Source organism: Stegodyphus dumicola, chromosome 6 (genome assembly GCF_044657685.1).
Source record: "Stegodyphus dumicola isolate Sdum_Otavi_A_Nest chromosome 6, ASM4465768v1".
In the NCBI taxonomy this organism is placed as follows: Eukaryota; Metazoa; Arthropoda; class Arachnida; order Araneae; family Eresidae; genus Stegodyphus; species Stegodyphus dumicola.
Genome location: NC_140773.1, coordinates 55,302,632 through 55,329,807, shown reverse-complemented (window position 1 = coordinate 55,329,807; position 27,176 = coordinate 55,302,632). Strand labels below are relative to the sequence as shown.

Sequence of the window (27,176 nt, the reverse complement as noted above, 5' to 3'; positions counted from 1 at the left end):
TTGTATATTAATTTATTCTCTGGCAACACTGTTTGCCACACCTTGTTTATTTATGTTATTTATGTTTGAGTGAAAGTTGATGAATCGTATTAGTTCGTTATGTACGCTTTGTACGCTTGTTTTATTTTGTTAATGTTATCCATTTTGCCTTTGGGTAAGATTTGTTTTCAACGAATTTCAGTTTTTTATTTAGTGATTTGTATTAATGGTATGTAAGTGAAGGAAAAGCCATGCTTGGGTTGTGTAAATTTGACTTTTAAATGATTTTACGTAAATGCTTTAATCTAGTTCTTTAATGTGATTTTCATTATTTATTTATTATTTTTTTTGGCACAATGACTGAAATAATACGCATAAGTGATGCTTTTCAGAAACCTTTAGAATGTCATGGCACCAGTGAAGTGGTTTTCTTTCGTAGTATTCTTTATAAAATGCTCTGACAAAATTTCGAATTTTACTCTGAAAAGGGTGCGTAAGTGTGTTTGGAGACTGTTATAGATTAGGAAACGAATTCGAAACGCCTGAAAACTTCAGAGTTAATCTTTAATATTATTTATGAGCTGAAAACTCGGAATTCGATATCGCATCGCAGTGTCATTGAAATTGCAATGTATTAGCTTATATAATTTGACGTGCAACGTGTAACGGTTGTAAATGTACCTCGTTTCTAGATGCTGTAAATAAAAGGGAATATGTACATATATATTTTTTTAAGCTGGGTGAGTAAATCGTATTTGAGAACTGAGCTGGGTAAGTAAATCGTTGTCGTAAGAAAAAAACTCATAAAGTAAAGTAATATTCAATGATAAGATATGAGAGGCTGAATATCAGCAATTTGGTAATTTGTGATCATATTCCAGAGAGTACACTGTTTTAGAAAATAGAGTTAAAATTATATTTACGTGTATAAGAATTGTACAATCCAAGTTAAAAATACTTGATTTTTCTATAATTGTTTAATTCATACTTCATGTACTTATATCTGTGACTGACTATTAACATTGTTTAATCTCTGAGTACAGATCAAAATAATAACCTCTTTCTCAAATTTTATACCTCTGGATCTGATTTCAGTACTTTAACTAGAAAAATCATAATTAAATACTATAAGATCAGGATGTAAATGCTAAGAGATACCAAAGATAAAGACTGTTACAGTAAGTCTTATTGCCATTCTAAGGCATTTTCATATTTAGTAACTTTTATCTCACATTATAAATACGATTAATGTAACATATTGTTCTTAATTAATGAGACAATAATTCTAATTTTAAATTCCTGACCATTTTAGGTTCTGTACCTTTGAAAAAATTGGTTTAATCCTAATATCCGGTGCACACGGGATTTGGCTACTTTTGGCGACTTTATGATGAGCAGTAAAAACGGGACATATACGATGAGTAGTAAACGGGTCATTCAAAGAAAATATATAGTTATACAATACTATGTATATAGTGTATATACACTACAGTATATAGTGTATGGTATATACTATGTATATAGTATATAGTATATATATAGACGTTCTTTGGATCATGTTTGGTGTTGGCGATAATTTTCAAAATTGTGCCAAGGCTGCACCGTATACTAGGATTTTACCAAAAAAATATATTGATGATGAAAATGTAAAATAATGTCTTGATTTTTAATTCAAATTTTATTCTTGTGCATTTATGCAATTTTCATATGACTTTTCTGTAGCTTTCAAATGTGTATCAATATGTAGAAAAGACAAATATGCATTTCAGTATTTGAAAGCTGAAAAATCAGAACAACTTAAATGTTAAAAGAATAGTTTTTCATCTATTCTGTGAAATATAATATGTGTTGTGGAACATGTGATATCTTATTACATACTATAATATTTGTGCTTTTCTAAATCAGATGATGGTGGTTCAGTGGTTTACAGAGTTTTAACACTTTTACATTTTTAACAATGTTTTAATTCACTATACATGGAGCGTATTCTTAGGCCGCCACCTTCAAAATAAGCAAAAACTTTATTCTCTTACAACATGTGAGCATCAGCGCCCTCTATCCCTTTTTCTCTTTCAAATTATGCAACACGTCTGAAAGTATATCATCAAGTGTATGAAGATCCTTTTATTTAATTCTTTAGAAAATTATTGCCATAACAGCTATTACTTCTTTGTTTATATGCTGTCAAACTATATTACTTTATGCGAGAGAAATTAATCTGCAAGTATTGAAATTATGAGCTTGGTGAAATAGCATATTAAAATAGTTATATCAAATTTTATTATGATATCTTATTTAAAATTTATTCTCTATTAAAATGAATGTTTATAGAAAAGTGTACTTTTTCTTATTTAGGTAAGGCTATTAGATGTTACCAGTGTAGTTCTGATCAAGAACTCAAAGGTGAAGATAAATGTGGAGCATACGAATCTTTTGATACTCAACGAAATTCTGTAATAGATTGTTTAGGAGAAGAAGCAGTTACACCTGGAACATTTTGTTATAAAAGTATTCAACAGAGCCCTCGAGGATTCATATGTATGTTATTTTTAATTTTTGACATTATTAATTGCACTGAATGCTTTTTTTTTTGGGAGGGGGACTACTGTAGAATTTCCTTCTTTTCTCTTCAATGGTGCATATATGTATTATGTGTAGACTTTTTAATGAAAAAATCCATGTACCATATAATGACACATGATATGAGTGCTTTCTAATCCTAGATCGTGAACGCAAGGGAGTTTGCTGGTTTACTTTTCTCTTTGTTGTTTTTAATGTAAAGACTACTGGGCTAATCTTTGGAATATGGTAACAGGTAGTTTGGCGACATTTTGGTAAGGCAATAAAGGTTACTAGCTAGGACTGTAGCAGTGTACATGGATAAAGTCAAGAGTGTGCACAGTGCCATTTTTGTGCAATTCTGAGATTTTTTTTAAAGTAAAAATAGGTCGATGCGTACATGGATACCGCGTATGTGCAATTCTTAAAAACGCGGCAAGCAGTTTGCGATTCTGCACTTTCTCCCAATTTCGCACCTAATCTTTGTCATGATTAAGGACTTTTGTTCCATAAAAGTTCTGGCATAAGCATAATTCGACTAGCAGATTGTTGGAAAAAAATGTTGAGTAAAAAAAAAAAAAATGCCTTTACTTCATGAAAACAATATGCCGTCCAAACAAAAACTAGCAGGTTGCTGTAGCAGGGTTGGTCGCCAAATTTTTGCCAAAAAATCACCAAGTTACCATAATCCAAAGATTAACTGGCTACTGTTATAGCCTAGTTTATTTTATTTAAAGTTATGAAATAAAGATCAGTTTTATTTTTATGTTAGTCCCATCATTTATGTAAGCAAGGCAAAGTATGCTTTTGCGACTGCTCCAACACCAACAAAATGGCTATATGTGATAAGATTAATCTGAAGTATCTGTACAATTTGGAACAAAATGGAAAAAAAGCATTAATTGACTGGTGTGTAAATAAGATTTAAATGGCTTCATTCACCCCTCGGTAATTACACAATGACATTTAAAGATCCAGAAACCTGAGCTTATATTAGCACTATTGAAGGTATGTGGATTTCAAAAAAGGGATTTTCTAAAGAAATGCCACCGACAGGCTGGCACTACGGAGGATATTTTTAGTCTTATTTATGTGAATTTATTGGCAACGGCAGTATACAGATTCTTGTTGAGATAATTTTAGAAAGTAAAAGTTTAGATATCCATATTATTAAACATTCACAGAGTGAGTCACTGATTGCATAGTGTGTATATGGCACATCAAAACAGGGCAAGCAGGCAGATACAAAAGACCAGTGCATGCCTACAAGGTAAATTTGGACTGGTTTCCATGATAAAGCTGTTGGCCACAGTGTAGGAAAATGCCTTAGTGACCCACCTAATGAGCTATGCGAAACTGAGTGAGTTCCAGAGAGGACACATCACTGCCTTCCAGGAAGCAGATTGGTCATAAGACAATCATGAATTACTAGAAATTAATAGTAAATTACTAGAATAAAGGTCAAAGTGGGGGAAAAGTGAGACATGTCAATAGTGTTTCGAAGATGCCATCCATAAGAGGCTAAAAAGCAATAGTCGAGCCATCGTGTATGCTTTCACTGTCATACTAACAGTTAGAGTTTTCATAATTCATTGGAATCTACCACATCTTTGGAACATTTGGTATGGCTTAAAACCATTACATGATAGTTGGTGGAGGGTGGCTTGTATTGTTATGGCCCCTTATAACATCTACCGTTATTGCTGGTTGACTGCCAACACTGCTTAGTGTGGTATCGTTCATATTGGGTGGAATATATCATACTAGAGTACTAATAATACTTATATTACTTAGGAAATCTCGACTTCCTTATTTAGAAATTCTGGTGTCTTCGGTCTGTGGCACACAAAATTACTTGCAGCATCCAATAACATTCTAAAATTATCTGAACTAGTATACTGCCATCGCCACATAAATTGACAAAAATGAGAGTAAAAAAAAATCCTCCGTAGTGCCGGCCTGTCACTGGCATTTCTTTAGAAAATCCCTTTTTATTGCACTCCACATACCTTTTATAATGTTGATATGATCTCTGGTTTCCGGATACTTAAAAGTCAATGTGTAATTACTGAGAGGTGAACAAAGCCATTTAAATGTTCATTAACACCAGTCAATTAATTCTTTTTTACCTTTTTGTTCCATATTGCACAGATACTTCAGATTAATCATATCTCATATAGCCATTTTGTTGGTGTTGAAACAGTCGCAAAAGCATACTTTGCCTTGTTTAAATAAATGCCAGGACTAATATAAAAATAAAACTGATCATTATTTCATAACTTTAAATAGAATAAACTAGGCTGTAACAGTAGCCTTTACATTAAAAACAATAAAAGAGAAAGGAAAACCAGCAAACTTCCTTGTGTTCACAATCTCCACATATATATGGACAACATTGGCCAACCCACAGATACTACGTGATTGGCCAATCAGGGGCAACCACATTAGCTTATCGCCAATTGACCTCTGAACTAATTTGCATAAGAAAAACAACAGAACCTTTAAGTTAACAGCGGCCCTCCTTTGCCTCATACCCCCCCCAAAAAAAATCACTCTTTGATTCTATAATATGGACACAATACTTATTGCTCTTAATTACTATATAAAGTTGAAGAAAACTTTTTCAAGTCCATAGCAGTTACAGCTTTCGTAAATAAGTCTGCATTATTTAATTTGGTGTTGATGAATTCGAGGTCAAACATCCCATCATTCAGCAGTCTTCTTAATAAAGTGATATCATACATCAGTATGCTTAGTCTGACTGTTTTCTAATGGTTATTTAGAAAAGTCAATGGCAGATTTGTTATCACAAAATAGTTTATATTCTTTCAAATTGAACTTCAATTGCTGCTTCCAATAAGGCAATATACTCTGCCTCCATGGCAGATAAACTTACACATTTTTGTTTAAATGTTTTCCAAATTACTGGTACTTCATCCAACTACAATATAAATCCACCCATGGACACATGGTCATCCATGTTACTTGCATAATCAGCATCTGAATAACAATATCCATTTAGATGTTTAATCCTTGATAAGTTTAACTTATTTAGACAACCAAGCAATTTCAACAATGCTTCCCAATGCCTTATTCCAGATTCTCCTGAAATTGTGATAAGATATTGCATACGTGATATAGGGCCTTGTCGTATTAGCTACAAAAACTAAACATCCCAATAGGTTTCTAAAGGGTAATTTTCACATTTCAGCAGTTTCTGCGCTTATAGATGGACAGTTTAATTTTGTAAGAATAGTGTCTTTAGCAATGGGACAAACATACTAGTATTGTGAAAAATATTCTTATGATTGAAAAAATTACTACATGAACTGTAAACGTCATCAAAATCTTCACCTCTTTTCTGTCTGAATCCCTGTCCAACTAGACTCGCTTTATATCTAACTGCTTCATTCTTTTCAGCATATAGACCCAACATAATTTCCTTTTCTGGCTTCTCAACTAAATCCCAGACCTTCCTTTTCTTCATCATGTCAATTTCTTCCCTCGTTGCTTTATCTCATTCTTTGGCATTTACAGATTTCTGTGCTTATTTAAAATTTTGTGGGATAATAATTTCTACAGAATTTGCCTCTTCAGATATGAAACTATCCTCTTGTTCTACAAAATTAACTTCCAGGATATTCATTTTTGCCACTAAAGTCAAACATATCTCTTTCAAATTAAATATTTCTAGCCTCACAGTATTTTTCAATGTCATTATAAGACCTAAAATGAGTGTCTGTTCCTTCTACGTAGTAATATATATTTGTATATGTTCTGTCTGGCCTCTTAACTGCTTTTCTTTACCAGTTTAAGTCTGAAACCTCTTTCAGAGTAGATTTATGTTCTAATGACTTAATTCGTTCTGCAGAAGTTTCCTGTTCTTTATCCATTTCTGATAACCCTCCTGATTCTTCTATTCTTTTAAACTTAGTTTTTGATTTCTGGCCCAGAATGCTATCTTCTGCATTCATTTTTTCATTAAATTTCACATTACTGGTTTCTATTAATCTCTGTTCTTCTGATAGATATTCTATAACCCCTAATATCCTTTGCATATCCTACTATTATTCTTTCTTTGCATCACATTTCTAATTTATTTTATTTTTGTCCAACAACATAGGCTTTAAAACCTCTATACTTTAAAATAAACTGTGATCCTCAATATAATATCAGTGAGATATTCTATTGAGAAACATTTCATAAGGGGTTTGGTTACTCCTATGACACACCCTGTCCCCGCATATGTACAAAACATCCAATAGCTTCTGCCTAGTACCCTTTTCCCATTTTACTATCATAGCTTTAACTGTGTCTAATGCTGTTCGGTTAAATCATTCACGCACACCGTTCTTTTCTGGCTCTTGTACGTTCAACACAAATTCCATTTTCAGCTAAGTACCTTTCAAATTGCATGTTACAGAATTCATCACTGTTATTGGTGCATATGCTAATTAATTTTCTATTTGTCAGTTTTTCCATTTGCCTCTGATAGTTCTTAAAGTTAACGAACGATTCACTTTTATTTTTCGTACAGTATACTGTTACAAATCTACTGTAGTCATCTACAACAGCAAGAAAATATTTACTCCCACCTGTAGATGGAACTGGGAGGAGGCCATAGACATCTAAATAAACCAACTGCAATGGTTTTTTGGATCTCTTAGGAACAGTTTTAAAAGTTATTCTACTAAATTTAGCAATAATAATACAAGTTGGTTTGCATTGATTTTTTTAATTTCTGGTAAACCTTTCACACTTTGGTTTTTACTAGTATTCTATATATAATCAAAATTTATGTGGCAGAATCTTCGATGCCATAGCTTCGCATCATCTACTTTATTTAACTTTCCAGTGTATATACCATAACCAGCTTCCTTTTTACCTGTTGCATACTTAAGTGGTTTTACATGATAGAGTTCATTATATCGTTTCGTATACAATAATCTATCCCAATTATTAAAATATATCCATATCTTTCCGTTTGGACCGGTAAGATGGGGACCTGCCTTTTCTAACCATGTTAGTAAAATTTCTTCTTAGATTTGGATTATACAACACATTTTCTAACTCAGTCCAATTTATTCAGTTACCTACTTCTATTGCAAATTTAATGCTTCTATTGCAAATCTATCCCAATTATTAAAATATATCCATATCTTTCCGTTTGGACCGGTAAGATGGGGACCTGCCTTTTCTAACCATGTTAGTAAAATTTCTTCTTAGATTTGGATTATACAACACATTTTCTAACTCAGTCCAATTTATTCGGTTACCTACTTCTATTGCAAATTTAATGGTACTCTTTCCTAGTACTTTCACAATTTCCTACAGCTAGAAAATACTTATAGCATCTCTTTCCTCAAAGTTTACCATTAAATTTTTGTTATTACAGAAATGAGTTGTAGCTGCCGTATCTATGCCCCAATTAAATTTATTTGTGTTACTTCCTTTACCTATAGTTGATACATAATTTTCTACTCACATTAACTCTTTATCTTTAAACTTTTCATTTTTATTATGCACTTTAAACGTTTGGTTTTTACTTAAATTTTCTTTACACTGAGCAGTTAAGTGTCCACTTTCATGGCATTTATAATAAAGTCCTAATTTCGTATTTCCCACCTTTTTCTTAGATTTAGTTTTACTTTCAACTTGACTATTTTTCCTGCCATTTGTGCCAATAATATTAAATACATTTACTTTGCTGTCTTCTAAATCTGTCTGTACATGGCAAAGTCAACTTTCTTCCCTTACCAGTTTTTCAGTAATTTTTTCCAATGTAAAATCTTCATCCTTCCACCTATAAATCAGTTGCACAATCCCAGAGTATTCCTGGGGTAACCTTCAAATAGTTTGAAACCCTTTAAAAAGATCTACTAAGTTGTGTCCAGCTTCTTCGCAGTCGTTTTTATCCTCACGATGAATAGTCCGATTTCATCCTCAGGTGCATATCAAATGCTGAAAAATTCATCTAGAAGCTAGATTATTCTGGCTCTTGTTTTTGGTTCAAATTGGTTCTGTAGAACATTCAATGCTTCCTTATCACTTGAACATTCTTGTATCAATGGCTTGAACTCAGCTTTAATTCTATAATATAACGTAGTGAAGGCTCTATTTTCTTTCAAAGTGAAATCCTGCTTGTCACACCTTGTTGCATTTTTATCCAATTTTTCTTCTTTACCTTCTATGAAGCTCCAACAATATCTATCTAGCAACAGCATTCTTTATACAGTAAAAAGTTTGAAATCCGGTCACCCATTATCAGGAATGATCTAAAATCTGGACCTCAAAACCACCAGCAATGTATTTCTCCGAGGTTTTACGCATGTGCATTTGATGCCCCCTCCATGCATATTAAAACATCTGGAGAGTACTGATTCTTAATTTCACTTCGACGCTAAATAAAATACCTTGTTAGTGAAGAAACAAACATTTTAGCATAAATTTATATAGATCAGTAATTTGGCTCTGTTGTTGCGTATCTGCTTTTTGGCACGCATCTCAAAGCGAAACATTCCACATAGATATGTCGTTGATCTGATGCCAACCTGGTGAATCGTTATTTATTATACTTTCCTTTCATCACTGCGTGTTTATCAAAACATGAGAACTTGAGTAATGACTCGTGTAGCGATGCTTAAGCAGTTTGTTTTGTGTTAGTAATTGTATAATAAAGGAGTATGGTAACCTTTTATGTTGACACAACGCTTGGCGATAATTACAGATTTAAATTAAATGCACTAAAAAATGTTGACAACGAAAAATTTACCAAACATTTCTTTCCATATGCTAAAAATTGATTTTGTTGATGATACCCATAGACTCAAAGATTACATTTAGGGCTATTTGAATTAAGAATAACTGATTTGTTATTCACATGAACCCAGAACCAGCACCAGGGCTCATTTTTTCGCCAAAAATCAATGCTACACATAGCCAAAATAACAAGACAAAGAATTGCACAAACTCAGTAATGTTCACATTGATCTATTTTTCACTTGAAAAAACATCAGAGAATTGCACAAACTAGGCTTTGCACACTCCCTTGACTTTGTGCATGTGCACATCGTATTGTATTCACTTAAAAAGTCAAAGCAGCCAACAAAAAAATATGTAATCTCAATAAACTACATTTTAAATCAAACAATGAAATAACATAAAAAGCATAATTCATCTTTGCACTACACAAAGGAAATATCCACTTACCTTATTTACAAATTAACACGTCTTCAGTCAAACAAAATTCCTTAATGTCATCCAAAAACTTCCTAAAATTATCTGAACTAGAATCTGCATACTGGCATCGCCACATAAATTCACAAAGTAAGAGTAAAAAATTATCTTCCGTAGTGACGTTTGACCATATGCATTTCCTCTCTACAAACAGGACACCTAATAATGGCTACTAAGTAAACTTTCATTTACACACCAGTCAAGTAATGCTCTTTTCCCCTTTCTTTCCAAATCATACAGAAACTTCAAATTAATCGTACCACATTTAGCTATTTTATCATCTAAACCACAAAACAAGCAATATACTTCCTAACCAACATGCACACACACACCATAAGCCCTTACAAATGTACCACAAACATGCAACCGAGTATGTCATAATAGGGTTTCTGTAACATTCAACTACTCAGGCTACCATAAATGAAACAACAACTTGGCGATAAATGAAACAACAACTTCTTGATAATACCTTCTCTCTACTCTAACCGAATATGTGTTCTAAAATGTGGTTATCAAGAAATAAATTGTGTCATGTTATCTTCAGCCACATCTGTTATTTTTCTTCATTATGCATATCGGGTAGTTATGCAATAAAGCCTTTCCAAGTTATTATAATCCAAAGAATAGTCACCAATCCATCGTAGCAATTCTTGAATCATTCTATTACATATATATATATATATATATAAAATTACATAGATATAGAATTTTATATAGTTTCTTATTTATAGGATGTCTGTTTTTGTATGATATAATTTGAAACAAGGCATAGCCCAGCATCATTGTCTGAGCAGTAATACCTGATTTTTTTAATGTATCTTTTTTCCAGAATCATTCATTCTTTCATTTTCTGAGAAAAATACTGTGTAGTATTATAATTTCATTATTATTTTTAACATTAGTACAGCATGAAATTTCATTCTCAAAACTTTCCCCATATTTTATGTTTCAGAAAAGCTTTCCCTATATATCTGACATAAAAATATTTTCCCATGAAATTGGAAAATAAAATACTAGAATAATGATCATGCTTCAGTGGACTGCTTTTGCCATATCTTGACAAAATTATGAACTAATAAGAAAAAAAAAAAAGGAACGTAACACATAAACGTTTTGAGCCTGTACACTGTGCAGGCAAACCAAGTGAGTTATGAAAGTGACGCACAACAGGCATGAAGGCAATTCAGTTAAATGGTTTTAATATAACTAAAACTTTTTTTATAAAACGTTTATAAAACTGCAGAAGATACCAAGTAGTATGTTTAATGTAAGATTTGTTCAAGATACGAGTTAGAGCAGAATTTATTTAATAAATGGCATGAAATCAGATATCAATATTGAATTTTATAGAAGAGCATTTTCTATGCGTGTATTGCAACAGAGTACTTTCGCTTTTTCTGTCATGTGCATGTTGAAGCAAGGGATTTTTACATTTCATCAAAATCGCCATATGAAATAAGAGTGGTATTACACATTATCATGTTGAGCTTGGAACAATAAAAGCCATGTTTCTATCAAAGCATTGTATAAGAAATAAAAGGTTGGTTCAAATTACTCATGCATATTTCTCTTCATAGTTGAATATTTTTGTGGAATACAACACTGAGAAAATTTTTAGCATCTGCTGTACATGTTGTATCACATTTTTATTTGGCTTGAATTTTATAACTCAAAAACTGTGTTGGAAACCCTTTTCTATTTCAATTTGGAGAAGAAATTGTTAAAATTAAACTGTACTATTATATTTTGATATCTGGTAGCAGAAGTCTTTGTCTGTGTGTAACTGCTGACTTCTTGGGGGCTTAATATGGAATAGAGTGGAATGAAAGCAAAAGACGGTGTAATGCAGCAATTAATGTGATTTTCTTGTCATGGATTTTAGTTTATTTTTACAGCTACTATTATAATATTGTATAATGTTTTATGTGTATATATAAGCTGTTGTGATGAAAGTTTTAGTACCTTTTGGCTTCTTTTAGTGGTGAGAACACTTTCTAATCACCAATCTTAACAATATGTGCTCAAAAAAACATTTTTTCCCTACATTTTTCTGTCTGCATTTCAAGTAAACATATTTATCTTAAGTAATTATTGCAATATAATTTTATCTAGCATTTGCTATAACTTTTGGAAGGATTCAGTGTTAACTCTTAGAGCATCACTAAATGAATCCAATAGTTATCATGTATGATATATATTTTAAATTTAACGATTTTTCACTATTATTTCCGTGTTATCATTATTAGCCAACATTTATTGCACTTCCATTGAAGCTGTCTCTTTTATGAGGTACATTATCATTTGATGAGAATTAGTGATCTCAAATGTGCAACATCATGGAAAAACTAAATGGCTTAAATTTCATCACTGAGTAAATCCTAGAAACCTGTAATTATAAAAGAAAAATAAGTTAAAATAAGTATTACCTACTTAAGCATATTAAAAATACTGTAGAGAAATCAAGCAAATATTGTATATAAGCTTTAGAACATGAGCAAATACTAGGCATAGGCTTGACCTTGCACAGGCAAGACCAAACATATGTAATCTGTAGAGAGTTATTAATTTTTTTTTTTTTTTTTTGTAATCTTTGATTATTCTCACCCATACTGAAAAGTCGCAAAGTCATTGGTGACTTTGGAGAACTAATCAGAGACTAAAACAAACAAGACTATGCAAATTTATTTGCAACTAAACTAATGCTAGCCAAGCTAATGCTCATAAAATATTATGCCACCATTTTCAAAATGGTGGTACACTAAGAATTCCATACAAGAACAATGAGTCAATAAAATTAAAAAGCAAGGAACATTGGTGTTAAAACACAATCTTTTCCAAGAAATCCTTCTTTTTTGCACTGTTCTCCCCATGTACACAGCCATCAGTTTTCACTTAAAAAGTAGAAAATTGCGGAAACTTTCCATCCATACAACTTCAGCATTGTGCACTGTGGAAAACAGACATGTGTTACATGCATAGCGGGATTCCCACATATTATGTCAGTACTTTCTGGCGATATCATGGGTTGCATATAATTATTTTTGATACATTCTACTTTACTTTATGAACACCATTTTTGTGACTTTTCAGTGGGAATAAGGATAAAAGTCTATTTTTTAAATAAGGTAACAAAAATAGTTACTTTTTGATTGAAAAGTGTTATCTCTAAATCTGGTGAAAATATCAATATGTACCATTTTTTCAGTAAAATATATTCAGAAAAGTATTAACATAAATTTGTGAGTAAGCGGTGCTTAAATTCAGCTACAGTTCTGCTGTAGTACTTCTCAATTTTATGTAGAAAGTTATAACAAAATTACAGCAGGAGTCTTAAATAAATAAAACTTTAGCTTTTTTTTTTTTTTTTTTTTTTTTTTTTTTTTTTTTTTTGAAATATTTGAGTAATGAATAATCTGTATGGTCTTAAACGAGCTGATACTCTTCAAGTATTTAACGTTCTTTTATCCTTTATGGTAATAATTCCTTCAGATTCTATATATTTAAATTTGTTTTTATACTGTATCCATCATTTGTTTTTATTCAGTTTATTATTTATTTAACGTTTTCTTAATTAATATATAGAACTTTTCTAATTTATTTGAATCTTGTCACTGCTTATCTTTCAAACTAATTCCTTTCTTTATTTTTCATGATTTTTGGGGACCTTGAGAAATTGCAGATATTGAATTAATTTTTATATGGGCATAAATGTACAGAATAATTTTATGGTAATAGCTAAATTTAATTTAACCTCAGATTAGAAAATTTATTTATTTTTATCAAAATTGATCAATAACCAAACAAAATAATTTTTCTGTAGCTTTTCAAAAATCTGCAGCCTTTAATTTTTTTTTTCAGAAACCTGGGTAAGACTAACATTCAGTAATTTTATATGTTTAACTATTAAACAGCATTACAGTGAAAAAAAATCTTTGAAATAATGCTGTATTTTTAGTATGGAGTATGCAGAATATGCTTTAGTTCATCCTGAATATATTTGTTAACTATTCTGCAAAGTATTTGAGCTGGTACAATGATAATGTGCTAGTATATTTTGATAAAAAAAATTCAGTGTTCTTTTGAGAAAAACATGTAATACATGTACTGAAATTGTTAGATAATTCATATATTTTTAATTGCTGTAGTGTAATTTTTTGATATTTAACTATAATTATGAGTATTTTAATTTCTAAATTATTAGTTTCCATTTTGTTATTCTGGTGCAAGAGCTATGTTTTTGTTTTTCTAGAAAATTGTGTAATTTAAGATCTGTTGTAGAAATCTGTATAATGAATTTGGTGACAGATTTCCTTCTTTTCATAGAAATTCCAATCTCCTCCTTTTCTCTTTTGTGTAAGAAAATGGGTGAAGTCAGGTTTCTGCTCTTGATTACCTCTTGCATTCCTTTTATGTTGCTAGTTGTCATCCAGTTTATGGCTGGTCTGTTGTAAGTTAAACTTTCAGTTCACTGTAGGTAGCCTTACCAGTGGCCGAGCAGTGAAAGACTGCAGAATACTGGTACCGCTGTCCTGAGTTCAAAACCAGGCTGATGGGCTGGCTGCATGGTTGGTTTTTCATGGTTTTCCGTACATGTAACATGAATACAAGCCAGTATGCATTAGAAAATTGTCCACAAAGACAACCGTCCTCTTAGGCTGCTGGTCTTTGTGTATTGCCTAATTCAATTACATTATCATTCCAGGTAGAGTTTGTTAGTGTATGTATAGGCTTTCAATTGCTGCACTTTTTTGTCTATGCAAGAGAAAATGTCAAAAAAGGAGAAAAACAAATTAACTTAAGAAAGGAAATGATACTAAATGCCTTAACAGACTGGAGAAACAGAAAAGTATTAATAAAATTAGTTTGGATTTAGATGTTGGGTAAAATATTATGAGTTGTGAATAACCCATTCCTCTGTAAAACTCTGCATCCTGTCAGTCCACGGTAGGTCAAGTTCACAGTATTCTACTGTAAATGGTATGTCTTGTTTTTTGCTGTGATACTTCAAGAAGTATTTATATATATATATATATATAATGTGTACAGAATTATAAAAATTATCAAATGTTAATACAGTCAAAAATCTTTAATCCGGAATGATCTATAATCCAGACTTCAAAGCTACAAACTTTCTGCGCATGTGTCAACACATAATGCGGTAATGCATGTGCATAATACATTTACGCATGCGCGTAATATGTTTACGCATACGCGTTTAATGTATAACGGACGGTATAAGCTAATCTAAAATTATCTAATTATCTATTTCAGTTAATGTTGCAGATTGCGTTGTTCCTGAATCTTCTAATTGGATCCGGCTTATTATTTTTTGCAGACTATTAGAGCAATTTTATAAAAGTAAGCTTGAACTTTTGATTATGTCAAAAAGAATTTCCGATTCTGGAGCTGCCGAAGGATCTACAAAGCGAAAGCATGTTCCAATGTCCATCAAACAAAAAGTGGAAATTGCTGCAAAAAAGGGATAAAGGCATATCCTTTGTTTCTCTAACCATTCTGAAATGTGTTTATCAATTTCATGCTGCTCTGCGGGGGGGGGGTTAACGTCGCGCCGCACAATGAACTGGAAGGTGATCTGTCAGCACCATAAAATGGCCTTAAAATGGGCATGGAAAAATTTGTATTTTATTATGAGTAACAGAGTAGGCTAGATAACACAGAGACTGTTTTAGAAATGTGTATAGTTTTAAAGATGAGCTTTATTGGCAATAATTATTTCATAATTATGATTCTATCGAAAGAGTTTCAGAGAGGAATTAGATAGTTGGATGATATATAGGTTGACCATATTTCCTTATGATAAAAATGGGAAATGGTGATGTCATAAATTGCAAAAGAAGTAGTTGTGATAAAGAAAGATAGCATAAGCATGTTGAACTTATGATTTTGTCACAATTTAGCATGACTTTCATTGCTTAACCTAGATTTCTTCTATGGTTACCTACTGTTCCTTCAATAGATGCTGTATTTCATGAATTTCTGGAAAGAATGAATTTTAAAATTAGGCAGAAAATTTTTGTAAATCTAGACATCATTTGCTCATTTCAGAAAAATTCTGTACCTGTCTATGAGATACAGAGATAATATCTTTATTTCATGCATTAAATTGCCTTACAATTTTTATAAATCTCTGAATGCTGCTAATATTTACATTAAGTGAACAGTATAAACAATTCAACTTTGTAGTTATCCTGACATTAAAGGTACTGATGTACATTTGCAGGTTGTAAATAATAGTTTATGATTGCTTAATAAAAGTGTAGTACTATACTGTTCTAATTATCAAAGTAAATGAAGTACAAGTAACCCTCATATAACACGGTAGATAGGTTCCGAGAAAATATCATGTTGTGTGAAACCATGTTGTATGAGACCCAGAGCCAGTATAAAAAGGGGCGCTACGTTATGAAAACTTATCAAAAACAAATATTTTTTAAATTCTACATAAACAAATTAATTTTTATTAAACATATATTGTATGTACAACACAAAACAAAAAATATTACATATTTTAATTTAATGCAATTTTAGTTTAATAAATTTCTAGTTGTTACTGCTCAGTATAATCAACCGAGAATGTTTTTTTGGTAGAATGAGATCGCTTTCACTTTCAGAATTTCTTTCTTCATTTAAAGTTCTGTCATTTTCTTCTCCTCTTTAAAAAATCTGATTTTACTTTGCTTACTAGTTCTTACCAGGTCAATGTAAATTTCTCGATATGGAGCTAGACAGTTTTTGCAACTCCCTTTTGAATTTTCGGCTTATTTCAGCGGAAGGGTCTGCAGTCAAGAAAAATGATTTGGGGTTTTCAACTAAGCTTAGGCCTTCTTTTAATTTTTTAAAATTTTAAATTATTAACTGCACTATCTTCATTAGTGCTAGTGTCCTCAGAATCGATTTGATTTATGGCTTCGGATGCCATTTCCATCAAATCTGCTTTGTCAATTTCTTCTTTCGCTAATAAATCTTGAATGTTCTCATTAGCCATGTCGACAAATCCTTCATCTTCAATTGATTTAGCAAGTTCTAATAAGCAACCAATTTCATTTTCTGACGATTAACACACGTTTTCTATTTCAAATGAAGAGGGCCATATCTTCTTCTAACATGCATTTAATGTTGATGCTTTCGGCTCTTTCAGAGACAAAGGTACGATCTCGATACAGTGCTGTTCTGTATATCTTCCAAGCTTCCATAAGATTAATTGATTTTAAATCAGTTACATCTAAAATCCACTGTAATGCTCTTCTTATGTAATATGTTTTAAAGGTATAAATAATATCTTAATCCAAGGGTTTGAGTAACAAAGTAGTGTTAGGTGGTAGGAACAGTATTTTGACGCTGGAATGTTTCAAATCTTGTAGGTGACATGGAGTATTATATAATAGTAATAGTGCCTTGAAGCTCAAATTTTTCTCCTTTAAATAAAGTTAAGCGTCTTGCACAAAACAATTTAAAAGCCAATCTTTAGCTAGCTTCGTAATCAACGTTCTAGCAGCTTCACAATCAGCCAATGCAGATTCTCTTGAATTCTTATGCTGTAAATAGGAAGAAGCTTTTTGAAATTTTCGAACCAACCTTTACTTTCCTCAAAATCTGGTTTGATAGAGGATTCTTCGTGTTCTTTAAGGTGCTTGAAAATTTTGAGTGTTTTTTGTTTAATGATATTAACACCCAATGGAATTCTTTTTTGGCAGCTATCATCAATCCAAATGCTAAAATGCCTTCTCCATCTTCTCAATTATTGGAGCCCGGAGGTGAACTGCGTGTTTTGCAGATGTCGAAGATCCTGCAGCAACTGCGCTACTTATTTCTTTTTCATTTTTCTTAATAGTCTGAACTGTTGCTTCATTATAATTAAAAGTTTTTCCAATGTGAGACACCTTTTCTCCTTTTAAAAAGCAGTCCAAAATTTCCATCTTTACTTCTAAAGAAATGAATTTCCTCTTAAACCTTCTTGTTTTATCTTTATCGCACATGTTTTGGGACTGAAACTTAATGTCTTAAAGACGAAAATGTTATTCTTTGACACACCGTGGCTAGATGCAGACTGCCGACCAGTAGCGTGAGACACTTTTGTTTTCAGGCTGCAGAAATGAGGATTCAAATTTCGGAAGCCGAACATACAGGTTGTGCGTTTTAGAGCACTTATTGTGACCTCATGTTGTTCACCTTCTGTGATAGTGAGGTTTTTTTCTTTGTTATCTGATGATTGAGCTTTCTTGAGACTGGGTATTGTTTCTGTTATGCTATTGGACTCTGAATATCGTGGAAGGAAACGATTTTCGTCCATTACCTGTTAAGAATTCAACCGTCGCTCTCCACCACGTGGCTCATCTCCCTGAGGACATTTGTTCTTAGGGGTACCGGATCTTGGAAGACAACTGGCAGAACTTACGAAACAAGGATTCTTATGTGTTAAATTGCTATATGGGTGCTTTGCTCAATATGGAAAATCGTGCGAAGTTCGTTAAATTTCTTCGGATTGCTTGGGTAATTTTCTTATCGTGTTAGAGAGAAACCGTGTTATAAGAAAACCATGCTGTAGGAGGGTTCTCACAATTTATGAATCGTGTTATAGCAAAACCGTATTACAGGATACCATGTTGTGGGAGGGCTACTTGTATCTTATTTTGTATGGCTTGGCAGTATCTTCTTGTTTTAATGAGACGGAATTGTCTTTGTAAAATGAAAGTAGTAAAACCTGATACAGTTCTTTCTGATGTGTAAAAATACATTTAGTGATCAGTAATTTTGTGTATATAAAGACCTAGTCTGCATTTCTTAACTTATTAACAGTTGCATTAAGCATTTTCAGATCTCATTAAGTTTAATTCACCTCACTGTCGTGAGCTTCATCACATGATCACAGGTCATTTAAATATTTGAATGGCTTGCATAATAGACATAAAGAAATCCCTATTTGGCATTATTGTTTCTATATATAATTTTAACTATTCTTTTATTTTCAGGGGATGGGCGCTGGCGTACTGTGGTTCGTCGTTGTGCTCAAATATCTGAAAGAGGAATAAACTGGGGATGTGATTGGGGTTACAAAGAAAATGGAGTGTATTGGGAGGAGTGTTATTGTGCTGAAGATGGTTGTAACAGAAGTGAAAATTTAAGGACATCCATATTTTCATTAGTTTTGGTGATTTGTTGTATATTTTGTTTTCAGGTTTTCAGTGTCCTGAATTAAGAGTAAGAGAACTATGTCATAAAACATGGTATCAGTATAGGTTATTTGGGAATTATTGCAAATTATGTAATGGCGTAGAATATAATCAAGAATTTATGAATTAAAACGGCATAAAATATTTTTAAGTCTGCAGTAAGCTTAGTGTTACTAATGCCTTCTAGTTCTTTTGAAAGTAAAATATGAAAACATCATTAATATTATTTTCATAAAAGAAAATTAAAAAAAGAGAAAAGTGTCTTGCATTTTAAAATGTTTACTTTTTTTAAAAAAAGTGTGGACTAATGTGATTTGCTGTAATTCTGTGCATGAATCATAAATTAGTTCAGGATTGTCTCTTTAGCATTAAAATATATGGTACTGAAAATTTGCAGTAGCTCGTAATGAAAAAGCTTAAAGTATGCTAATATGTTGAAGTTAAAATAAAAAACTTCTTTATAATTTTTAAGGCAACTATTGTGAAATTAATTGCTTGATGTAAAAAGTAATTATTTTAAATATAATGTAGGAATTGTAAAATATAACAAAGGAATTAAATATAATATAGAAATTGTAAAATATTCTATGCAACTTTTTTGTAAGAGTAGAAAAGTATCTGGCATTATTTTAAGAAGCTGATAACCGTTTAGGTTTCTGTTCTTGTTGGTTAGTCTCTCAGTATTTTCAAATAATTATTCTTACCAAAAAACATCTTATATATGTTAGCAGCTATGTGTCTTTATAAGTTTTGATTATTTTATCATATGAATTGTTATTTATATGTAATGTGATGCATATTCATATATATCAATCATCAGCTTTTTATCAGTTTATATGAACTTACTATAATTTTATTCCTTTAAATAAATATAAACTGAATATAAGAATAATATTACATGAAATTCAATTTATGCATTTAAATTTAATTACAAAACACTTGTCAAAAAGAATCAGATTTATATCAAAATTTGCATTATAGATTTTAAGATGTTTCTAAAAAATGTATCTGAGTGTTGTAGTTTATTGAGTAATTTGATTATGAATATTTTATTTTTTTGATGTTACCAAACATTCTACTACTTCATTGTTAGTTTATTCATTAGTATTGAAATTCTGATATATATTTTACATACAATTTTCTTTTTCAAATCATTTTTTTTTTTTTTTTTTTTTTTTTTTTTAGTTTGCATTGAACATATTCAGCAGTAGCGTGAATTCATGTTTAGTTATCTTCCCCCCTTTTTCTCTAATATGAAAAGCACTTTTTTCCATATACATGCATTTAATTATTAACTGTTTATATTCTTTTACTCTGTAAACCTATTATGCACACTTGCAATTATTAATATTGTTGAATCATTGCCTTGCTTTGACTCCAATTTCCTTTAGATGCTTTAAGTCTATTTTACTTCAATCCTGTAGCTAGAAAATTTGTACATATTTGCACACACACAAATTATTGTCCTGGTTATTTTTTATTTAGTATTATTTATGAGTATTTAAAATTTTTATTAGTTTGTAGGTTTTATGTCTGTGTTTTTATATTTCTTGAAATTGTATGGAGGTTGATTTTGAATAATTTTATTTACATAATTGTATTTTTTAATATGCTCTTTGTGTGCAACAAACTGAAAATTGTACTGGCATTTCATAATGATATGATAGTCCCATCAAAATTTTGACTGATTACCAGCCTGTGACATGCTAGACCAAGAGTTTGTATGTCTAGCAATAACTGTGGAAACATGTTTCCAGAGTTGAATATAGTTGCTCATGTCAGAAGTATGTATTTTTCCTGTAGCATGTGATGAAAAACTATTGCTATAGCACTAACTTTTGAGGAAAATCTTATCAGTTATTATATCTGTGTTAAAATGTTCATGTTTTGAATATAAGTTGACAATACAAGTTCTGCCAGCGGCAATGAGTAATTTTAAATGATCTGTTTTAAAAAATACTGTAGCTGTACTGTTATTTAAAATAACCAATTTAGAAATAATTTTTAATTGTATCTGTTTAATTTAAAATTGTTGCTAAATTGTTAATTATTTTTTTTAATTTAAAAATATTATTTAATCTTTAAAACAATTTGAAAAGCATATTTTTCAAAGCACCTTATGAACATAGCTATTAGGAAGAATATGTCCTAGTTTTCAATGTGAGGATACATATGTATGTATGTATGTGTAGAGAGCATAGTTCTTTTTTTTTTCCTCCCCTCAGTATTGTAAGCCTTTTTGTAGAGGTGCATTATGGTTATTACTAATTAAGCAGATGTTAACTGCTTTTTCTTGAATTGAAACTATGCTACCATAAAGCTTTTCTTTTTTCCTCATCTTTTTTTTTCTTTTTTGTTATTAGCTTATCAATTTTTATAGATGTGTGATAGACTTAGAAATGTGTGTTCTTACATTGAAAGATCCTAGCTACAATTAAATTTTATAGGTCTTTCAAAGTCCTTATTTTTGATGTCAAGCTATGGAGCATAGCATATGTTGTATGAGCATCAAGTACTGCATTTATGCAACGTGCGTTTTACATTAATACATATTTAAAGAAGTGTATAAGTGAAAAAAAAATCCGTCCATTTTAAATGTTTATTTTGTTATGTAATCCAATTTTATTGTTAAAATATTTTTTACTGTAACATTTCAATAAATGTTTTTATGAATATGTTTCTTTTTATTTTTTTTTTGAGAGTAAAACATAATTATGTGGGTTTTTTTTCTCTTTGAAATATGTTCTAATAAAAATGTGACGTTAGAAACAGTCTTGAGAGGTATATTTAGCATTTTTGTAGATTCAGAAAAATACTGTAAACATATGCAAGTTGTTATTTTTAATGGTATTTTAAGTCAAAAATTTTTGGAAGTTTTAGATACATCTTATTTTACTGTTAGAGATGCTCTCCCCTTTTAGGTCAGCCAACATATTTGATTGCTTTAATTAAATATAGATAATGAAATGAATTAACTTCTTGATGTACTTTATTTTATTTTCAGTATTATTTGCTTAATTGTAGTGTACTCATGAAGAGATTAAAATAATATGTAGCACATTTTTTTTTTTTTTTTTTTTTTCAAACTGAAACATCGCTCTATAATGCTTTATTGTAATTTTAAAATAGAATTTTGGTACAGTTTCAGAGTCCAAACATTAGTTTTTTTTTAATTATCTTTCATGTTCATAGCAATGTATTGCATGGATTTTATGTCGTATTAATTTTTATTATAATTCTTCCTTCTCATGGTAGAGGTATTTTAATATGTTTATGCTCTTGATAAGTTAATACGAGAACTTTTAGCATTATGAAATACTAGATAATGCTTGATGGGGTAGAGAAATTTAGTAAGTAGCCCTTGCTTCTTTGAATTTTCTTGTGATCATTATATCATGGATTATGGTGATTACCCACTTTTAATTTTACTTATTTATTATTATTGAGTCTCGAGCTTTTTTAAAATTTACAGTAATTCCTAATTATCTGCTGCAAAAATGTATTGATGGGGCAGTGCATCATGTGGCTGTGATGTTTTAGCCTTTTCCTCTGTACTTAAGAAAAAATTTAATTACTTTTATTCTCTGCTGTAATCGCTGAAGTGCATTTCTGAATATGACCAATGTTTGAATACTACCATATCAAGTGAGACTGACAATATATTGAAAAATTAATGTTCAAGGAATTCTAATATTGCTTCGTTTTTATGATAACAGGTTAGAATTTGATTTCTACAATGTTATTCTAAAATGAAATTATGAATTATCGTAAAAAGCACATGCCTATACATAACTAGTATATATATATCCTGTAACAAATATTCTTTTATATATAAATACTACTGTTTTTGGATTCCTTTTGATTGTAATATTAATTTTTCAGGTATTAATAATGTATAATTTTTTAATCCTTTATTAGCTTGGGGAAGGGAGATAAAGATATCCCTTATTTCAGTTCAATTGCCTCTGCAATCATGATATTCTCCTCCGAAATTTGCAGTTTTTCATTCCAAAAGTCAGCCCCTATGTACCAAACAAGTTATATATTTGAAATAAATTCCAAGGAAGCATAAGTGAACTATAAAATTATTTCAGAATTTCTGACTGAGCGTAGGCAAGGGGCCGAAAATATGTCCTTTGTAATTCCGATTAACTTCCTTAACGCATAACGTATAGTGTCGCCATCTATAGGTAGAAATTCTAATAAAAGTTAGAGACTTAAATCAATGGAATATTAATTTATAGTCCCCCCCCCCCCTTCTTCTTCTTTTTAGCAATAAAATATTAGAAGAGTGTAGACGCTTGTTAAGGATTTCAGAGTTATTTTGAATCAAGTTTATAATTGATTAGTAGCATAATATGCCATACTAACATTTAAAAGTAATTAATTTTACTGACGTGTTTCCTAACTGGTGCTAATGCTTTTGCCGTTTTCATTGATAAGTAAAAATTGTAATACGAGTTTAAATGTTTTCCATTAATTGTTGTATTTGATTATTTAAAAAAAAAACTGTCATTGAAAAAAAATTCCGAGAAATGTGGTTTTTTATTGAAAATAATTTGCTTGTATGAAGGGAAAAAAAGTTCCGAAAATATGGCTATTGATCGAAAAATAACCTTGCTTGTGTTTAAAAAAAAGGGGGGGGGTCTGAAAAATATGGATTTTGATCGAAAAATAATCATACTTTTTGTATCTGCCTCGTGATAATAATAATAAAAAAAAGTGCTTAGCTTTCCTCTTTCTGACTGTAGTAACAAAATCTGAGCATTTCCATAATGAACAGAAAATGTTTGATCTCGTGAGGAAGGATGTTAACCGGACACTAGTCGAAAATCCTAGCATTTGTGTCATCTGTTGGTCAACAATAAAAGTAAGGTTTATTTCATTTGAGTTCTTTCCTTTTTTATAAAGCAATATCGTTGCCATTGATATAAGCTACGTATTACAAATAAAATACGTTATGGCACACTTACTATTTCTATGTAATTTTTCTGAAGCGGGTTTAACTGTTACGCACTGTCTTATGGCAGTGAAACCAAAAACTGAAAAATGTAGATTATTCTTTAGAGCTAACGGCAATCGCGTATTGCGTTAAAAAAATATTTAATTGTCAGTCACCAAAAGTATCAAACCGTACCCTCGGCGGGACTCGAACCCGCAATCCCCGGTTTAGGAGACCGATGCCTTATCCATTAGGCCACGAGGGCTCGTGTCAAGGTAGCAATAACAGTTTTATTACAAAAGCTCATATATTATAATTTAATAGAAATTGTAGATTAATGTATTGTTTTGTTAACGCAGAGAAATTTGAATACTAAAGGAAGAGTTACAAGTATGTAAAACGTTCAGTTACTTAAAAGACATAATTTCAAAACCGTTATATCTGTATATTCATCATATTGGGTTTAAAATAAGCTACTAATTATTATGTAGTTGGCATTCTAACGGCGAGACTAATAATAAATAATGAAGAAGATAAAAATATTCTCTCATAGTTATTTTATTAAATTTTTCGAAGTAATTTGATAATTGCTTTTTTTGCTGTGATTTAAAAAAAAAAAATGCCTAAATTAGGAATTAGTTTAACATTTAATAACGAGCGTTATAGAAATGATATTTCTTAATGTGTTTAATTTTTTACATGGTAAAACTTTTGTTAATGTTCTTTTAATTCGAAGGTTTAATTAATTTTATATGCATGTAAGTTTAAGTATAATTAATAGTTAATCGAAAACATGATTAATAATTTAATAACATTGGGTTATAAATAAATAATTATTATAATTTTTACTGAAACAAGCTCGCCGCGCTGGAGATTTTTTTTTTTTTTTTCCCCTGTACAGTGTTGCCATTGCTCGTTTTAAAATCGTCGAGTTTGATAATTAAAAATTCGTTAGAGTTCTACAAAATATGAAGTGGTAATAAAACAAACTCCGCGTTTAAATTTCGGCATCCGAATGCCCATATTCGAGTGGAAGACTACTTATTCAAAATTTGATATTTCTGGGTACCGTTGTTTTTTCACAATGCGAGAAACATACATACATCCATGCATATATTTAATTTCTTTAAATATAATGCAAGGCTGTAATATTTACTGGCAATAATTTGAAAAGTGAAATGGCGTTTACAGTGAAACGCCATAAAAAAAATCAAATGTGTCCAAACTCTTCATTCCCCCCCCCACCAAAATTAGGAAAATGATATAGTTTACAATTATATACAGTTTGTAACTTCTAATGTAAAATTTGTTTAATTATAACACTTAATGGATGGTTTAATTCAATTATCGACGTGTTTAGTTTAATGCTGGTGATAACTTATGGTTTAGAATTTATTTATTGTTGCGTGCTTACGGGTTCGTAAGAGATTGAATGCACCTAGGTCCAATAATACATTGACAAAATTTATTTTATGAAAAAAAATCACTTCACAATTCTAAAACGAACACACACACACCCAAAAAAAACTGAAGTGTTTTTGAAAGTTTTCAGATTTTAAATTACGTCCAAAGGGGCGTTTTTTTAACGTTTTGTGTGTTACCTTTATTTAATTAAATATCATATTCTACGTACTCAAACTATAAAATTCAGTTCAACAGCAACATTGCAAATTAACTTTAAAATTAGCATATCTTTAGAATTTCCGATACCATTGCTGTTTTCGCTGATGGTACTGCAATTATGACCCAAGCTTCTACTCTTACTGTTGTCCAGCTCCTTCTTCAAAATTACCTCAATCATCTAGAAAATTGGCTCACTCTTTGGAGGATTGGAGTTAATACCGAAAAATCAAAAGCAATAATTTTTCGCATAGACTAAGACAATTTCACTCCGCCTAGACCTATTCTGTTTGATGAAGAAATTGACTGGGTTGACGAAGTTAAATATCTAGGAGTCATTCTTGATAAAAAATTGACTTTTCAAAAACTATGAAAAAAATTAATATCACGCTTGCAACTATTCCCACTTCTTGGTAGAAGAAGTCATATGTTTGCTTCTAATAAACTCCTCTTATATAAATCTATACTTCGACAAGCATTACTCTATGCTAGTCCTGTCTGGGGCCACCTGCCAAAACTCACCTTCAACACATCCAAGTTCATCAAAACAAAGCACTCGGAGAGATTATCAACGCGCCATGGTTCATTCTAAATTCGTATATCCACCGTGATCTCAAAGTACACTCTTGTCCATAAACTAAGTATAATTCGGAGTCACGCGAAAATCGAACTCTAAAATAAATATATCACCTGTAAAATCACTACACACATCTTCAAGAATCATATGCAAATTTCAGGAAGTAACCAGATGACACCGATGGTACGTGACAATGACGAGAGTGTAAGAGAGTGATATATAAGGAATACAGGCAAAGAAGTAAAATTGTTCGCAGGCGCTTTATAAGCATTTCAGTGCAACAATCGAATAGTTATGACACAAAGGACGCATTTGGATGATTTTTTACGTGGTAGAATTATCGGCCGACTGGAATGGAGGCGTACCCAACTGGAAGTATCAGACGAACTTGGAATTGCTCAGAGTGTAATCTCCAGGCTTTGGGAACGATTCCAAGATGATGGTAATGTGAGAAGACGTTACAGCACCGGTCGCCCCAGAGTTACAACGCCGAATGAGGACCGATATTTGGCAGTTACTGCCAAAAGAAACAGACGGAGCACAGCCTCAGACCTGTCTCGTCAGCTCTCTTCGGCCACGGTACGACAATATCAAGGCAGACCGTGTACAGACACTTAGGGCAGATTGGTCTATATGCTCGTAGACCTGTCAGATGCGTTTCACTTACTGCAACTCACTGTCGCCTGCGGTTAGCTTGGAGTAGAGAGCATGCATTGTGCACACCGCAACAGTGGGCTGGTGTGATGTTTTCCGACGAGTCCAGGTTTAGCTTGCAGTCTGATTCTCGTCGGACTTTCATTTGGAGAGCTCCAGGTACCCGTTACCACCAAGAAAACATCATTGAACGACACCGTTACGGTGGTGCAGGAGTGCTCGTTTGGAGTGGAATTATTCTGGGTTCCAGAACTGACCTGTATGTTAAAATTGGAACCACGATAAGCCAAATCTATCGGGACATCATTCTGGAACAACATGTACGCTTGTTTCGGGGCGCCATGGGCGCACAATTTGTGTTTATGGATGACAACGCCCGTCCTCACCGTGCAAACATCGTAAGCGAATGCCTTCAATC

General features: G+C 31.5%; 1 protein-coding gene and 1 non-coding gene across 2 annotated transcripts; one reads left to right on the top strand and one right to left on the bottom strand.

The window, feature by feature from the left end:
* Positions 1-24: 24 nt before the first annotated feature.
* Positions 25-21,642, top strand: LOC118201837 (UPAR/Ly6 domain-containing protein crok). Its single transcript, XM_035373997.2, has 3 exons — positions 25-154; positions 2,335-2,517; positions 18,765-21,642. Exons 1-3 carry the CDS (start codon positions 100-102, stop codon positions 18,989-18,991), a joined length of 465 nt encoding a protein of 154 aa, XP_035229888.1. The 5' UTR covers positions 25-99; the 3' UTR covers positions 18,992-21,642.
* Positions 21,643-24,099: 2,457 nt separating this feature from the next.
* TRNAR-CCU (transfer RNA arginine (anticodon CCU)) lies at positions 24,100-24,172 on the bottom strand. Its single transcript has one exon. It is a non-coding gene; the product is annotated as a tRNA-Arg (tRNA).
* Positions 24,173-27,176: the final 3,004 nt, after the last annotated feature.

Bases quoted from the DNA above. Each gene is read 5' to 3' on its own strand.
- LOC118201837 (XM_035373997.2), top strand. From the start codon at position 100: ATGTACGCTTTGTACGCTTGTTTTATTTTGTTAATGTTATCCATTTTG. The intron at 155-2,334 runs GTAAGATTTGTT...TTTCTTATTTAG, and splicing joins GTTATCCATTTTGCCTTTGG to GTAAGGCTATTAGATGTTAC. The intron at 2,518-18,764 runs GTATGTTATTTT...TTTTATTTTCAG, and splicing joins GAGCCCTCGAGGATTCATAT to GGGATGGGCGCTGGCGTACT.